The sequence below is a fragment of the Lolium rigidum genome, chromosome 2, assembly GCF_022539505.1.
Source record: "Lolium rigidum isolate FL_2022 chromosome 2, APGP_CSIRO_Lrig_0.1, whole genome shotgun sequence".
Classification (NCBI taxonomy): domain Eukaryota; kingdom Viridiplantae; phylum Streptophyta; class Magnoliopsida; order Poales; family Poaceae; genus Lolium; species Lolium rigidum.
In genome coordinates, this window is record NC_061509.1 from 179799727 (window position 1) to 179817236 (window position 17510).

The 17510-nt window shown below is 46.3% G+C and overlaps 1 protein-coding gene and 2 pseudogenes across 1 annotated transcript; 1 reads left to right on the forward strand and 2 right to left on the reverse strand.

The window, feature by feature from the left end:
• Nucleotides 1-581: 581 nt before the first annotated feature.
• On the reverse strand, nucleotides 582-2716 carry LOC124692660 (putative receptor-like protein kinase At3g47110). Its single transcript, XM_047226074.1, has 2 exons — nucleotides 1188-2716; nucleotides 582-1088 (listed from the first exon to the last, which is right to left on the reverse strand). The coding sequence occupies exons 1-2, from the start codon at nucleotides 2221-2223 to the stop codon at nucleotides 700-702; spliced, it is 1425 nt and encodes a 474-aa protein (XP_047082030.1). The 5' UTR covers nucleotides 2224-2716; the 3' UTR covers nucleotides 582-699.
• A 3403-nt stretch (nucleotides 2717-6119) lies between these two features.
• Nucleotides 6120-9430, forward strand: LOC124690335 (annotated as a pseudogene).
• Nucleotides 9431-14154: 4724 nt separating this feature from the next.
• LOC124690336 lies at nucleotides 14155-15167 on the reverse strand (annotated as a pseudogene).
• Nucleotides 15168-17510: the final 2343 nt, after the last annotated feature.

Consider the following 17510-nt stretch of genomic DNA (forward strand, 5'->3'; position numbering starts at 1 on the left):
CCGGAGGGAATATTATGGCACGAGCAACAAATGAATTTTAGATTGTAAACTGTCGGAACCAAGCTTTCATCTACCTCCAATGATATGTTTCATTTGTTTGACATAACTGGATAATGCTTACCGTAGGATGACATTGGTAATTTTGTGGGCACTTTCAACATAATGCAAATTGTGTGTACTTGCAGATGCACCCATGGATATTAAAGAGTTTCAATATATATTCCTAGATGCACTCCTAGATCTATGAAGACCATACTCCATGTATGGTATGTATGTCTAAATGATTCTAACATTGCTAGACTTTATTATTACTTAATTTACTTTAAAGGGCCATAACAATGTTGCCCGCGCATGTGCGCGGGCCACTATGCTAGTTGTACCAAAAGCTGGAGCAACTTCACAGATCAAAACAAAAAAATGCTGGAGCAACTTCAATTTTTCAAAACCATGGAGCTGAGGGGGGACACCGGAGCAATCACCTTCTGCTATACATAAAACAACAAATTGTGATTGGCACATGCTTACAACTTTAAGGCGTATATATACAATAATAACTGAACAAAAGCATTTCCGTACAATAATAAGTGAATATATGCTATACATAGATATTCTATACACGTAGTATCCTGTTTTAGTGAATTGACCACCGTACACATAATAAGTGAATACAATGTTTCATGTAGCCCGTTCCAAGTCACTCTAGCTCACAAGTTCCTGTGATTTCCGTCCCACGTATGATCTATTAATTGCGTGAATTTTGCTGGCTATCTCTTTCATGTTCATTCGTTGGCTAGGTACTGGATGAGTACAGGAAAGTGCTAGTTGTAGAACTGATATCAAGCATTCTTGAACAGGATTTTCCGAAGCCTTATTTGCTTCAGAAATGTTCTTGCATTCTTCGCCAAGATTAGCATCAACTATACGAAGTATTTCATGTGGAAATTCGCTAGCCACAAAGTCGACAATGGTAACTCCATCCTTGAACGTAGCATCAATTGGTCTTTTTCCAGTCATCATTTCCAGCAGTATTATCCCAAATCCGTAAACATCTCCAGATGTCGATACACGGTGGCCACCTCCCGCATATTCTAAAGAGATATACATGAGAAGATGCAGTTATATATAATGAAATATTGGCTCACCTTAGATAAATTGAATGTATAACAATCAATCATATAGAAACATACCTGGAGCAATATATCCTATAGTACCCTTCACACCGACTGATGATGAACTTAATGGACCAGTTGATGTTGACCAGGAATCTTGGTAGAGACTAGCAATGCCAAAGTCCCCCAGAAGAGCATTCATATCATCATCTAGAAGAATATTGCTGGGCTTCAGATCACAATGGATAGTGGGTCTTCCGCAATCGAAGTGTAAATAGTCCAATGCATCAGCCATATTAACAGCTATGCTTAATCTTTGAGCTAAGCTTAAATGCTTATGTGCTTTCCCGTCTTCTCTGTGATGCAGCCATGTGTCCAGGTTCCCATTGGGCATGAACTCATAAACTAAGGCTTTAAAAACATTGCCGGTATTATCTACCGTCGAGCAAGCAGTTATGATGGGAAGAAGATTTCTATGCTGAATGCTTCTCAGTGCCTCACATTCTTTCAGAAAGCTTTTCTCTGCTCCATGCATCTCAAGATCAAAAACCTTAATAGCTACTTCCACCTTAGATTCCTTCAACTTTCCTCTATACACTGAGCCATAACCTCCTTTTCCAACAAGGTTAGATTCCGAGAAGTTTGTTGTGGCTTGAGCTAGATCTGCATAATTAACCTTGAGAAAATTCTCCTCTAGAGAAGACGATGTGTCATTTGTCCTTCTTCGCATCTTCTTCTCTAGGAGTACAAGGTAGACCACCAATATAAGTGACATGAAGCCGAATATCGGGATCAACACTTTAATCAAATTGGACCGTCTCTTTGCATTCTTGGAAACGGTTTTGCATGAATCCATGTGGAGATTCACTGCACCTCCGCAGAGCCCCAAATTATTCTCAAGTGAAACAGCTGTAGCATTTTCGAATACTCCATGTGTTGGTATTTCTCCTTCAAGGTTATTATATGAAAGGTCAAGATTGTTGAGGGACTCTAGTCTGTTTAGAGCAAAAGGGATGGTACCTGACAAGTTGTTGTGTGAAAGGTTTAGCATAGTCAGCAACGAGAGGTTGCCAAAAGTTAATGGGATGTGTCCGTTCAGGAAGTTTTGGTCCATCCGCAAATTGATTAAACCATAACACTCTCCCAAAGAACCAGGAATTTCCCCAGTAAGCTTATTTGACGAAAGATCTAAGGTAGTGAGTTGTTTAAGGTTACTAATCTGAGGCACGTCACCTTGGAGATTGTTATTACTGAGGTACAAAGTTGTGAGCTCTTGGAGGTTTCCGAAGTTCGGTGGTATATACCCTTGAAGATTATTGTGGCTAAGATCTAGCTCATGGAGCGGAAAGTTTCCCAAGCTAGCTGGTATGAGGCCCTCAAATTCATTTTGACTTAGATAAAGATATACCAGCTGAGTAAGGTTGCCAATAGAGGATGGGATTGGTCCGCTGAAGCTGTTTGCTATGAGATTTAATGCTTGAAGGCCTTTTAGATTTTCAACCCATCCTTCAATTGAACCACTAAAGCTGTTTGCACCAAGTCCTAGTGAAGTTAAGGAACTAAGTTTTCCTATGCTTTGGGGAACTTCTCCCGATAAGCTGTTTTCAGTCAAATAGAGTTCTTTAAGGCTGGTTAGGTTACCAATGGACTGCGGTAAAGATCCATGCAGCTGGTTGACAGCCAGTGAGAGCACACTAAGAGAACGACAATTTCTCAATGCATTCAAGAATTCCCAGTCTTGGTCGTCCCTTGCTTCAAGTTTGTTATAATCAAGGTTTAGAATAGTTAGCTCTGAAAGCTTTCCAAAAGAAATAGGGATTTGTCCAGTGAAATTGTTAGATGATAGATCTATAAGTTTTAGGCCTAGAGCATTGCCTAGAGAAGCTGGAATGTGACCTTCAAAAGTGTTGTCACCCAAGGTAATTTGTTTGAGTTTAGGGAGACTGTCGCCAATATTAGGCGGCAATGTCTTGCCTAGCATATTACTGTCCAAGCTTAGATACTGGAGAGAAGAAAGATTCAAGATGGCCTGTGGAAATTCTCCTGAAAGTCTATTGTCTGCTAGGATCAACTTTTGCAATTTAGGTAATTTCCCAAACTCATCAGGAACACTTCCCTCGAGTTTATTTGATTTAAAGTTGATATATTCTAGATTTAAAAGAAAGCCCAATTTCGGAGGAATTATACCGACTAGCAAGTTAGAGGAGAAGTCCAAGGACACTAAGCTGGAGCAGTTTGAGAGTGCATCAGGATTTATCCCTGTCAAATTGTTGTTGTTCACATAAAAGTTCTGCACTTGTTGGAGATGATTAAGAATAGGTATGGTACCGAAAAGGCTATTATAGGAGAGGTCGAGTTGATTTAGGAAGCTCAGGTTTCCAAGAGAGGAGGTGATATGGCCTTGTAGGTTTTGGCCGGTCAGGTTAAGTGACGAGACGCGAAACGGCCGTGTCGTGGTGCAGTTGACACCAGTCCACCGACAGAAGTGGGTGGTGGTGTTCCAGTTGCTCAAGGCTGTTGGATCGTTTGTGACGCCCTTCTTGAAGTCGAGCAGCGCGTGCAGATCGACGCTGTTCTCGTGGATCCTTTTGCCATGGACGTTCCCCACTCCATCACAGAGCAGCAGCAACGCCAACAGCAAAAGCATGGCGAGTTTCGCCGGTTGGTCCGGAGAACACATCACCTGCAAAAGATGAATCATAAACTTGGTGGGCATGTCATGAACTGGAAGCTAGTATGCACAGGTTTACTCTCGGATGGTACGTTTCGCGCATGCTGTAACGAGCAAGCTAGTATGAACAAGCTTACAAGCCTATCAAAAGTACGTGCGATTGCGTATGATATCATGGGGGGCTAGCGGTCAGTTATCTGAAGCGTAAAAGAGTAACTTTAGCAAATTGTTAAATTTCACCCACAGTTCTGAGAAATACACAAGACAAAACAGATAATTAATTAAGGAGAGAGAAAGCGCACCTCTCTGCTCCGCCGTGGAGCACAGCACGACAACACGGGAGCCGTTTCTGCGTGAGTTTGCCTGGTAGTGGTAGTGGTGGTGTGTGAGCTGTGAGTTGGATGCTCAGCTGGCTGAGGCCCCATGGGTTTAAAAACACACTTACAGCGTCCTCATGTCCACACACTTGCACATCATATGAAATTCCCACGGCTTATCTTTAGCTTGACCACGTCTGCAACGAAGACCTGGAGCCCGTCAACCATTCCAGTAACCGTTACTTTTCACCGCTCGTCGCAAACCGCCGATGTCGCTGTTTGAGCTGGACAAGGTTGTTGCGGCGTGTCCAGCTTCGAATCCCACAAGTCCACAGCTTGTCCAGCTATAGTACTTTTCAACCGCAAACCGACAGAGATCTTTTGCAATGATGTGCCACCTATCTCGAGCTGTTTCGATGCTGACAAACATCAGCATGTTGAGCGGTTTGCTAGTCTCTGGTTCTCAATTTTTCCAATCGCGCTTGCTTCGGTTCTTTTGTGATGGATGATGTGCTTTCAGAACATATTGCGTGGACATCGTCCGTTTCTCGGTTTCGTTGGATGCATTAGTGGGTCAAGTAAACGTGTATCTTTTCGATATAGACAATAGTGTCACCCACAAATGCCGTGGCTTCCACGAAGATTACAGTTCCATTGGAAGAAAACTCTTGTATGCGTGCACCGTGTAAGATTCTTTTGGTTTTCGTATATATTTATCCCAAGTACATATATCTGTGTTACATATCCATCAAAATTTCGTGCTTTTAGATCAGATGTTGACGCTGTCATCTAAAATTTGCACACCAAAGTATTTCTGACGCATCAGAGATTATGCTACTGTGCATTGACCAATCAACATGAGATGTACATCTCCTTAATTGGAGATGTGTCCTGTGGCATATTAACTATCCTTTTACAATGGGCTTTTTATCACGTTATCACAGGTGGTGGTGTATCTTAAGATACAACCACTCCAATGCATTCTCTTACGGTTATATCTACATTTAATAATTTTTGAGACATGCATGCATATGGTTAGCCTAGTAATGCACTTTGCCTATGATTTTGTGCAAGAGTTGTTCCTTAGCCACAAGATACAGCATCATCCTCTCTTCTCATTAACTATAGTGCTCCCCTGCTCCCTCCCTCCGCCGCCGGAGGAGTCCACCGGGCAAAGCCCGCGCTGGAGGACGGCGGCGGCGGGGTCCCTCTCGCGCGCGACGACCTCGGTCTGCGGCGGGAGCCCGCGGTGGTGGGAGATGGCTCGGCCTCGGCGGCTCGCCGGCGTGGCGGCGGCCTAGCTCGGCCTCGGCGGCTCGGCCGGCGTGGCGGCCGGCCTAGCTCGGCCCCCTCCGCCCCCGGTGGTCCGAAGCAAGCACGGCGGGCGGAGCTCCGGCTCCTCCCGGATGTGGCGGCGACGGCGGCGGCTCCCTCGCTGCGGTCCGGCGAGGGTGGGCGGGGTGACGGCCCTCTCCCCCGCTTCTTCCTCTGCGGGTGGTGGTCGGCGGGTTGCTTACGGTTGCTCGTCGCGGCGGCTTCCCGAGGTGCCGGATCCGACCGTGGCGGGCTCGGTTCGATCCGGCCCGTCGGTTCCTCGCCGGCGGTGAGGTTGGTGGTCCTACGTGGTGTGGCGTCGTCGCCGCGTGGGAGGTGCTTGTGCCGCGTGGTTCGCAGGCCGGCGGCGTTGTGGGTCTCCCTCATCTCCGTTCGGCAACGTGGGAGCGCGGAGGTTCGGCTGCTCCGAGCGAAGCCGATGGCGCGGCGGCCGCGGATGTCGCTATCCTCTTGGGGGCCTTCATGGAGCCTTCGACCTCCTCCGCTCCCGGAGCATAGTTTTCGGGCGAAAGCCTTGGCCGTGTTGTGCAGGGCCGGACGACGGCGTCGATCCACGTCGCTTCCCTCTTGGGGGCGTCGTCTTGAAGACTTTGTTCCCCAGCGTGCTTTCCTGAGGCTGGACTCGCACGGCATCGCGGCGGGTGGCCGGCGATGTGTGAGGTCCGTGTGGTGGCTTGTGTGGCAACGATGGCGGTGTTGAGCGATGGTTTGGTAGCGTCAAGACCTTGGCTTCGGCGAGCGTCCGAGTTTCTTCGTCTTGTGCTTCGCTTGCGGTGGAGTCGGAGCTGCTATGGTTTGTCGAGAGTCTTCATTTGTGCAGCGTACGATGACCTGCGGGGTGGCCCTTTGGCGATGATCTTCCTCGGTGCAGGTCTTGCGCTTATCCTCTTCGAGCTCGTCCTCGAGTCGGAGCTGTCCGTTGCTTCACGAGGAGTCGCTTGTTTGGCGTTGGCCGGCTTGAGCTTCACGGTGCCGCTTCGGCGAGGTCTTGGTGGTTGGTTCTTCGGTGAAGTCGGAGTCGCTGCAGAGTGATGACGATGACGTTGAAGGCCAACCACGATGACTTCTCGCTTCGGCGGCCTGTGTATCTTGTGTGGGTTGCCAGAGTGGCTCTGTGTCCCTGCGGCGGTCGTGCTCCATGACGGTCGACGGGGCACTTGTTTCGGTTTTCGGCCGGTTTTCCGCTAATAAACTGGCCAAATTCTGTACTTCTTCTTTATTAATGAAAATGGCAAGTCTCGTTTCAAAAATAGTGCTACATAAGTATTTTGCCTAGGATGTCACGCTAAGAAACCTCTATTGTGAAAGGTCTTAAAGTTGGTGTAGTAATGGCATCAAGATCATGGCAAGACGGAACTACTGCTTATTATTTTCATTCCTGAGATACCACAGAAATAACACATGGTGCCTAATGAGTTCACATTTCCTACATGTACCTATGTATGTGAACACTGAGTGGATTTTGTAGAACTTAAAATGAGCTTAGATTTTTTTCTGTAAATAACTATTTCTAGTGTGGTAAAGGTGAATTCGTGTGCCGCGTGATTGTGTTGCGGATGGCTTATCAATAGTGATTGGTGATCTTGCCAACCGCTCATCACTAACATACATTTTATCATTTTAGTTTTCAAGAGGTTATGTAATTGGATGTACAACCAGCCATCCAGGTCTAAATCCTTGTGTACGCAAATTTGAACTTTTATTATTTTATAAAAATAGTGCAGTTGTTTCCCCTACATCATTCCTTTCAATATTTTTTATTTTTCTTACAAATAACATACATGGCGTGTGTCCTTTTACAAACATGTATGGCTTACTTCATGTTAGATATAGTCAAAACTATTGCGACTTCGAAAAATCTAACACGTCCTATATATACATCAGAATGAAGAGAGTCTAATCATTTATCGTCGACTGCTTTATCATCCTCACAGTATCAAATAGAGACGAGGCAGAAAACCTACATCTATCTCCGGCTCATTGGAGCCTATTTTTATTATTTTCGAAAAGAGTTAAATCCATCATTAGTCATGGAACTTGTCGAGCAAAATCAGTTTGGTCGATCACTATACAATAGAAATACAAATTTACGGTCACTGAATACGTATCAGAGCTTCACTCATGGTCACCGCTCATGCCGTAGCACTGTATTGGCTGATGTGGCGCCAAGTGGGACCCACTGCTAGGTCCAGTTGTTTTGCAAAAAAGCCCCTCAAGTTGCCCTCGTCATCCCCGTACTCTACAACATCGTCATCTCCAACCCGCTGGAATTGCCCTCGCTCACCGTTTAGTGCCTCCCGCCGGAGTCCCAGGTTGCCGGCCCCTCCCACCAGCTCGTCCTTGGCGCCCGCGCTGACGACGCCCCCATCCACCTTATGCTCGTGGACGTCTTCCTCCTGCTTCCTCCATGCCTGGCCGCGGCGGCCGCTTCGATGATGGCGCCGTCCCGGCCCCCTCCGTGTCCATCTTCCAGCCAGCACCGTACCAGGGCGAGGTCAACTGCGCCCGTCCCATGCCGCCGCAACCGTATACCGTGGCCACAAAGACTTGTGTCGATGAGGTGCACGTGTACCACCTTGCCGACAACGGCCAGAAGGCAGGCGCCAATGTCATGCTCAAGGGCCATGATGCCGAGGTGTATGGGCTGGCGTGGAGCCCTTTGACCGAGTGGTGGATGCTTAGCGAGTCGTATGACAAGAAGATCTGCAATGGAATGTGGATTCTCGCTTCCGGTAGTGGAGTGCTTGTTCTGGATGCACAACTGGTGTTTGAGTTAATGTCCTACCAGATGCTTCTCCGCAGTTTCTTAATTTTCATGTACCAGTGCATCATCATTGTATGCGTGTTAATTTTGCAATCTTCAAATATTGTACAACATAATGTAGTAGCCCCGTTTGATGCAATTTAACACTCATGTTTTCATAAAACCTAATGATGCTACAAGCAGATGTGTTCTGTTTCTTTTTGCTCCCATTTATTTCGTTTTTATCTATGATTGCATTGTGTGGTTTAGATTAGCAATCTTTGAATATTACTCAACTATGATGCTAGCGACCATGTTTGAAGCAAAAGTAATTAACACTTCTGTTTCTATCTTCAGACGGCCTGCTTATAATGAAACATATGCAAATGCCCCTGAAATGATGAGCTCTCAGGCCATGTCACCACTTCATTCACTATTTTATTCACTATTTACAAGCCTGTTATGTTGATAATCTGATTAGCTTAACTCTTCCATATCTAGTTCTGGTGGTTAGGCTACCAGGCTAGATACTTAACTATTGTACCAGAAACTTGATTATGTATGGAGCTTTACTTTGAAGCTTCTTTTTTTGCGGGTAAAAGTGGTTTTATATTAAGCAATAGGACTTACAACCAGGTCTTAGTCGAGAAACGGAGACAAAACCTCCAGCCCTGAGCCAAACCAGACAACCGTGCACAATTCTGTCCTCGCAAAGTTTGCTAGACAGTGACTAGCCCTATTTTGCGAGCGCTCTACTTTTACAAAAGAAATATGTTTATCACCATTAGCTAAAATTTTAATTAATCTCCTCGATCAAATGCGCGAGCGATGAGCAATCTTGGAGCTTCCCATTAATTGCTGAGATCAAACACAAGCAATCCGATTCGACCTCAATTGGTAAGCTGTAAAGCCAAGCTTGTACTTGAGATAAATTTGCTCTTTGCATTGGTTTCTTATTCAACATGTTGTGTAAAAAATATACTTCTCTAACATGACCTCTAACAGAAACGTGGCTTCTGTTTGTATTCACAGTACATATCCTAAGTTTATGATTTTGCAGGTTCACAAGAATTTGGTTGAAGATGTTGCTTGGCACCTGAAAAATGACAACCTATTTGGATCTATTTGTGATGACTGTAAGCTCATAATTTGGGACTTGCGTGCAAACAAACCAGAACAATCTGTAGTTGCACAACAAAAGGAAGTAAGAACGCTTGATTGGAGTGTTGTTGAGCTAAATGTTTATTTGTGTTGAGAGGCAGCTGAAGTCCTACAGTTAGTTCTGTATGCCCCCTCTCCTCCGAGGTGGTGCTGGGACGCAGCGGACCGGAGCGGGGGGGGGAGTGGAGCCACCAGCCACGGCGGCACGCAGAGCTCCACCAGTGACCAAGGCCGGGCGAGGCTAGGGTTAGCCGTGGGGGCACAAGAAGGTGCAGGGCGGCGCCGAGATGTAGGGGAAATGGAGGAAGAGGTTGAGGCGAGGCCTCGCCAGAGGACGGCGGAACCGGGGACGGCCTGCATCAACCGGGGCAGCAGCATGCGGCGGCACGGGCGCACCGCCAAGAAGGAATCTCTCGAGAGAGGATGGCAGTTTTGCAAAAGCCCTACTCTAACTGAGTATTCTTATCTCCCTGGTAAATTACCTGAGAGTGGGTCCTGCAGCTCGCCATGTCAGCTAATACTACGCCAAATCGCGAGCGGTGACAGTGTGTGAAGCTCTGGAACGTATTTAGGGGGTGTTTGTTTGGGCTTATTTTGGCTTTCCACTAAAATAAGCAGATGGAATGAACCAAACAAGGTGCGTTGGCTTTGGGCTTTTCCAAAGCCACCCAGCCTAATACACACGAAACGAAAAGCACATCCAGAGGTGCTTTCGCTGGCTTCCCGCAGCTTCCTCACTTAAAACTGAAACAGTACATCCTTTTGCCCCTATGATTCGTAGTATTTACGAGCAAGTGCCACCGAACCGCTGCTCCCTAACGTGCTGACCCGAAACAACACACGCACACGGCGATACAACACGACATGCACCGCTACTTCCTCCCGTGCAATTAGGAAATAGCTAATCACTATGCTGGCCCAGTGCATGCAGCTGCCAGTTCATGATTAATGCTGCCAATTTAAGGTTTGTAATGTATTGTGGACGTGAAAAATACTGGTAGTACGCATAGTGAACCTTTCCTTTAAAAAAAAAAAATGGTACGCATAGTGAACTTGAGTAGGCCATGCATGGCATGTATGAGAGAGACAAAACAATGTGCCGCACACATTTAGAAGTAAAATTTCATGCCACATACGGATGGAATACAAACATTCCGAAATATGTGGAAAGAAAACATATCAGTGATCCATATTATTTTCTATGCGGGGTGATCCATATGATACAACTCCATATGGCGTTAAATATTTGTCGCATGTTTAGGCAAAATATAGACTAAAATATGTTCTCATGATCTTGAAGGGTATTCCGGAGAATTCATCTATTCACAGCTTGCCAAAACAGGCAGATTGCCAAACAGTGAAACTGAAAACAGCAGCTTCCCCTACACAGCAGCTTTTTCTACACAGCAGCTTTCCCTGCACAGCCAGCCAGCCACAGCCCAAACAAACAGGCCCTTAGTGACCGTGAATTCGTATTTCCGTTGTACAATGACTAAACTGAATTTGCTCCACAAGTTCGGTGACTACTAATGAATTTAACTCCTCGCGAATAACAAGCCACCATAAACACAAAACATGCTTCATCGATAATACCAGAAAGAGACCATGCCTTCAGTTTTCTCAAAGCAAGACAAAACCACTTTGCTTAAGCCTTACTAATAGCGCATTCGAGGATAATAAAGAGAACCTACTGCAACCCACAACGTCAAAATATATGTCCAGTCAGAGAGAGTCATTCCGATCCCCATCTCCATAGAGCTCCTCCAGCGGCATGTTCACATTCTCTGGCGGCATGTTCACCAGCTCATATACTCCTCGATCACCTCGATCATGCCCCACTTGTCCACAGACAGCCTCATCGTTTCCTTGAACATGTCGATCCTTGCGTTGCGGAAGATCACTGTGTTGCCTGGATTCACCATATCAACTGTTGACAGAAAAATAGCACTTGTTAGATTAGCAACCAGCTGCAACTTGTAAACAGTGAATAACTATAGACAAGATATTGCCTGTACAATTAATAAGCAACTAAAATCCGATGGATGAAGTAATCACACCCAATGAACTAAACATGACTTCCAGTACTTCTGAGTTATCAAAAGTTGTACATTTATTTGTACTCTCGTGAGAACTAACAAATCTTTTTTGCAAATGATGCAGAATATATGTGTTGACACACAAATTCTTAGACATAGTATGTTCTCTTTCTATTATTAAATCAATTACATATACATGTTTATTCATAAGAAAAAGAAGATCAAATATAGTTACCTTATGCAAGCTAGCTAGTGCTCTTTTTAAGTGTCTCTTTTCAGACGCTAAACCAATGCGCCTTATTTACGGAGGTGAAGCACTGAACTATATTTGAAGTGTGAGATAATCTGAACAATGACTTAGTTTCGGTGGGTCTTGGTGTGCATGTGTATGAAATCTGCAACTAACATCATATACTGCTACATACCTCAATTTGTCAGTTTCATGTCCAGCTTATTTGTTCTGTCCCTTGATAGAAGGTATTTCATTTAAATCAGATTGTACGAGTGTACGACTGAACTTGTAGGAATAAAGTGTTATAATCTGCTTACTGCCAGGAGATCCACATAGACGAGGTCGTCTTGGGGAAGAAGCCAGGGCAGATTTTTTTTGGCCAAAGATAACACATAGGCACATAGGCACATAGGCATGACGAGTTGGACTCCGTGGGCCGAGGCATGTGTATGGCCTTTTTTTCGTCCGTCGCAGTGTCTGGCATAGATATGAATCATACTTGTTAACTTTTTGACACCGTTATTAATTGATGTAGGCCTTTCGATGAAAGAGAATGAAAGGCTACTATTTATTTAAGGTTACCGCAAAACACCTCAATTTTTTTTCGATAAAGAGCATATATTAATATCGCGGAGATACCAATTACACCCAGCCTCTGCAACACCATCATACCCTAATGGCATAAATGATGCACACAGCCAAAAAAAAGAGAAAAGAATTACAAAAAAAAGGTCCCGCTACAGAGATCCATAACTTGAAACAGCAACACTAACACCACCAAGACAACACCAAAAGATCAGCTTCGCCATAAGCGACGCATCCAATAAGAAAATAGTGCACAAATGCTGTCGTCGCCCGATCATAGATCTTAGGTTTTCACCCTGAAGAAAGTCATCTCTCTCAAAACAATGCCTTCAACAAGAACATTGCCAGGCACAACCAATTAAGGCCAGACCTTGGGCTTTCACCACGAAAGATAAGACTCTGAACTTCTCATGTGCAGTCGCCCCCACATACCAGTTGTTGTTTCAAGTCACGAAGCACCAAGCTAATTCCACCTCACCACCAAGATCCGACCATCATAGCTATTCGACCGATCTTGGCTTGATGACCTTCTCCGCTAGCACCATGGAAAGAAAACGAACTCCATGATATTAACAGCCAGCAGAGCTTCGAAGCGCTCCCTCTGAAACCAAACGGTCAGATAAAAAAACATGGGTGCGAACGACCGAAATCACCCAATCCAGCAATCTTCAGGCATTTATCGCTCAATGAATTTCGCCGGAAGGGCCTTCCGGAACCCGACAATCCACCCAAACTGGTGGGAACAAGCATCCAACAGATCTTCAAACTTGGTGCGAGAAGAATCGTAGAACCACCACCTTTATTCTTCGACGCGGAAGAAACAGCCCCCACGCCGCCATCCGCCGCCCGATGACGACGAAGGAGGTTCAAAAATCGATCATCGCCTCGCTAAGTCGTCGCCGCCAAGCCCATGGCGGCCGCATATAAGAAGACTCGGCAGCAGTTGCGTACCCCGACCATGAATCCGGTGGCGCTACCCATGGTCGCTCGAACGACACGGCCAAGGCTGTCCTCGCAGCAGGCCATGGAAGGCAAAGCAGCGACCAGGACCTGTAGGCCCAGATTGGACCCACGCCGCCGCCAGTTCGCCGTGCCACCGTCGTCCAACCGCCGGCATCCAACACCAAGGCCAACCCCGTGCCCCCTTAGCAAAGACTACGCAGGGCAGGACCCGCCCCGGCGCCGACAACCGCCGTGCCCCACAGTCTCCACCGCCGCGGCCACCCGAGGCATCTTCGCCGGGTCAAGCCAGCAAGGCAGCCGCGCGCCCGCCTGTGGGCGCCGCACGCCCGCTCGAGGCCGCCGCCCGCCCGCCCGTGGCCGCCGCTGCCGCCTGCAGCTCCCCTGCGCCAGGAAACGCGAGGGGAAGATTGGAGGCGGAGAAGAACCGCCCCGCCGCCACCATCCTTGAGGCGCGCCCGGCTTCGCCGGCGCCCCCTCCGGCGGCGTAGCTGCGGGGGAGGGGGAGGGGGGTCCTTGGAGGCGCTAGGTTAGGCGAGCGGTTCCAAGGCTCCAAACACCTCAAAATGTAAACTCGATGTTGCAGCTGTAGGCATGGGCATTGAGTGGTTAAACTAAGGGTGTTGTTCATCCATAGGAATACCAATCCAATGATTACATAGGTTAATCATTTGTGGTTGGAGCACTTCCGAGAACCCACAACCTCGCATTGTGTCGGCAAATATCAAATACACCAAAACTAGTGCGGTGTTCTGTACTTAATATGGTTCTCACTACCACCGAAACTAGTTTACATCAATCACTTTTCTTCTAGCTCAATTCATCCTTCCATATCACAACATCCAGTGCTAACCTAAAATTATGCATGTCACTCAGTGTCCATGTGGCTATTCTGTCATCTTCCACAATTTATTCATAATACTGAAAAATATGAAGGAGAAAATCAACTTGGTATAACATGAGCTCATGACCCATTGAAGCCACTCTAGTGAAGCAAGACTTGCTCTACTTTGTCGCTTTAATGCATGACGCTCTGGTTGAATGGAAATGGAGCTTAGTGGTTACTTCTCTGATGTTCATTCGTTCCCTTGGGTTCAGACGCGTACAAGAGAGAGAGACTTGAATGAGTGGTAACAAGCATCCATAGACCGCATTTTTCATTGTAATGTGTGCTTGGATATAGCTCTCACATTCTCTTTGGAGACGAGCATCAATGATACGTAGTATCTGGTCTGGGTAATTCCTCTCCACAAAGTTGACCAAGCTGAGTTCATTCTCAAACATAGGATCCGTCGGTCTTTTACCAATCAACATCTCTAGGAGTACTATTCCAAAACTGTAAACATCCCCACTGATGGACGCCTGGCCACTTTGAGCATACTCTACCAAGAGATAAGATTGCAGTAATTAGTACGGTGTAAAATTTATTGTTAATGTAAATGATAGATGCTAATACAAAAAAAAAGTGTGAGAGTTTACTATACCAGGAGCTATGTACCCTATTGTTCCCTTCAGTCCGATTGACGTATTTGAACTTGTATGTCCAACAAGGCTAGCAATGCCAAAGTCTCCCAAATAAGGATTCATATCATCATCAAGAAGGATATTTGTTGGCCTCAAATCACAATGTACAATCTGCCTTTCACAATCATGGTGTAAATAAGCCAACGCATCTGCAATGCCGACAGCTATGCTTGCTCTTTGAAGTAAGCTCAAACATTTCAAAGTACCACCAGCAAATTTGCCATGTAACCATGTGTCCAAGTTCCGTTAGGCATGAATTCGTAAATTAGAGCCTTGAAAGCATCACCATTATTGTCGATGGTCGAACATGCTGTTAGGATGGGCAGAAGGTTCCGATGTCGAATGCTTCTCAAAACATCGCATTCTGTTACATAACTTTTCTCCGCACATTTCATGTCAAGGTCAAAAAGCTTAATGGCCACTTGTATTTTAGCTTGAGTTAACTTTCCTCTATACACTACGGGAAAAATTGCCGTTTCCGTGCAGGCAATCATTGCCGTGAACCGCTGCACGGCAAAGAAATCTTTGCCGTGCGCAACAAGCAAAACGTACGGCAAAAATAAATCGCACGGCAAAGATTTAGCGCAGCGCTCGGCAACGGATAACCGCACGGCATATTCAGGTTTGGCGCATGGCAAAGAAACTTTGCACGGCAAAGTCTAAGCAGCACACACGTCAATGAAACGCATCACGGCAAAGACCTTGCACGCCACACAACAAAGAAATGCTGCACGGCAAAGGGTCTGGACGTTGCTGTGGCGCTCCCTTTGCCGTGCGGCCAGACAAGATGCACGGTAAAGGCTCCTTTGCCGTGCGATACTTTCTTTGCCATGCGCCACCATTCGTTTTATTTATTTTTCTTTCTATTTTATTTCATCTAATACTCATATTTATTTTTTTAATTAGTTTTACTTTTTGATGACTATTTATTAGTGTTACTTAAGACAATGTGCAATACAAAATTACTCTCCATGTTCATCCCCCACATATATAAGGGTTTCGCACTACTAGGAAAAGGCCTAGCCGTAAGACTGCCAGCAGTGGCGCACTATGACTGCCGTGCGCCACTAGTACTTAGCAGTGGCGCACCACAAAAAGGGCCACTGTTACAAAAGTAGTAGTGGCGCACCTTGATTGTGGTGCGCCATAAGTAAGTGGTGACAGGAGGCCAGCTCCTCCCCCAACCTAGTAGTGGCGCACGTCTCCGGGGTGCGCACTGCTACATTTCTTACCTATGGCGCACGTTGGTGAGGTGCGCCACTGCTAGGAGGTGTCCAGAGCCCGTTTAGAGATGATAGGCTTAGCAATGGCGCACTTTGGTGGTGCGCCACTGCTACGTAGGTTACCTATGGCGCATGTCATTAGGTGCGCCACTGTTAGGGGGTAGCCAGAGCCCATTTAGAGATGGGAGGCTTAGCAGTGACGCACCATCTAGCAGTGCGCCATTGCTATGTCACCCTAGCAGTGGCGCACGGCTAGGTGGTGCGCCACTGCTAACCTGGGACCATTTTCTGCTTTTAACCCCTCCACTCACATGTGCCACCCACTTTCCCAAACACTCTTCCACCACCACCTCCCACCAAATCTGGATCTGGTCGTGTTGCCCCTCCTTCCCACCTCATTTTCACCTCTTCATTCACCAAAATTAAGTTAGTAAACTTAATTTTCTTCATAGGTAAGTAATGGTGAAGCTTTCTTAGCTCAATACCCTACTCAATCTCAACTTTTTACCTCATCCAACACTCTAGGTCTCGCCGTATCGGTAACTTTGTTGGTTTTATGCTTTGTGTGTGACCGGTTCCGATCGTCTTGCACACACGTCACGTACACGTGTGTGTGCACATATGTTATGTGCGAAGCTCGATGATCATGTGTTGTGCGCATGCGCGAAAAGCGTCACGTGCATGTGTGTTGTAGGATCCACATGTGTTGTATATGCCAAGCCTCCACACATGTGTTGCATGTGTTTTTGTTTGCAGGGATTTGAAATGCGATGGAGTTGCCAATATTTTGCCGAAACGTTGATTCATTTCCGTTTCGGCGAATGTTGGGCATACTACGCATATACATGTCCTATTTTTAGGGAAGGTCATGCCAAAATTTTCTTTTGGTATGCTAAGATATCCATTTTCTCTATACCCGCGAGCAACCATGGTCCGCATGATGAGCGAAGGCCTTGTGGCTAGGTTTTTGAAAGCCGCGACAGCCGAGATGATTAGAAATAACCAAAAGGAGATAAGATGTCCGTGTCGAAGATGCAAGCTGACGAGCCTTATGGACCCTAAAGCCGATATGGTGCGGGACCACCTTCTCATGCGTGGTTTCATGGATGGCTATCGGTGGGAAGGCGACGAAGATGATTATGAATTTGTCCATGGGATTTCAACAAGAAATAAGGAAGGAGGTGATTGGGATGTAGAAGATCTCGGACATGATCAGGATGTAGAAGATCCCGGAGATGATCATGATCACAATGTAGGAGATCCTGGACCTGATGATGAGGAAGATCAAGATGGAGGTCATCATGACGATCATGAAGATGAAGACGATGGACCATCGTCGATGGACTGGGTGCAGGACCCTTATCTTCAAGAGCTGCTTCTCAAGCAGACGAGTAATGCAAGAGATGCCGCCCGAGAGAAAGCTAAGCTGGATCAAATGGAGATAGACGCGATTACTCCATTGTATGAAGGATGCATGCCGGAGGATACCCGCCTGAAAGTAACGCTCATGGCTCTGGAGATGAAGGTAAAGCACAAAATGACCGACACATCCTTCAACGACAACATGTCATTCTGGCAGGAACGTCTTCCCAAAGGTAACACATGTCCGACTAG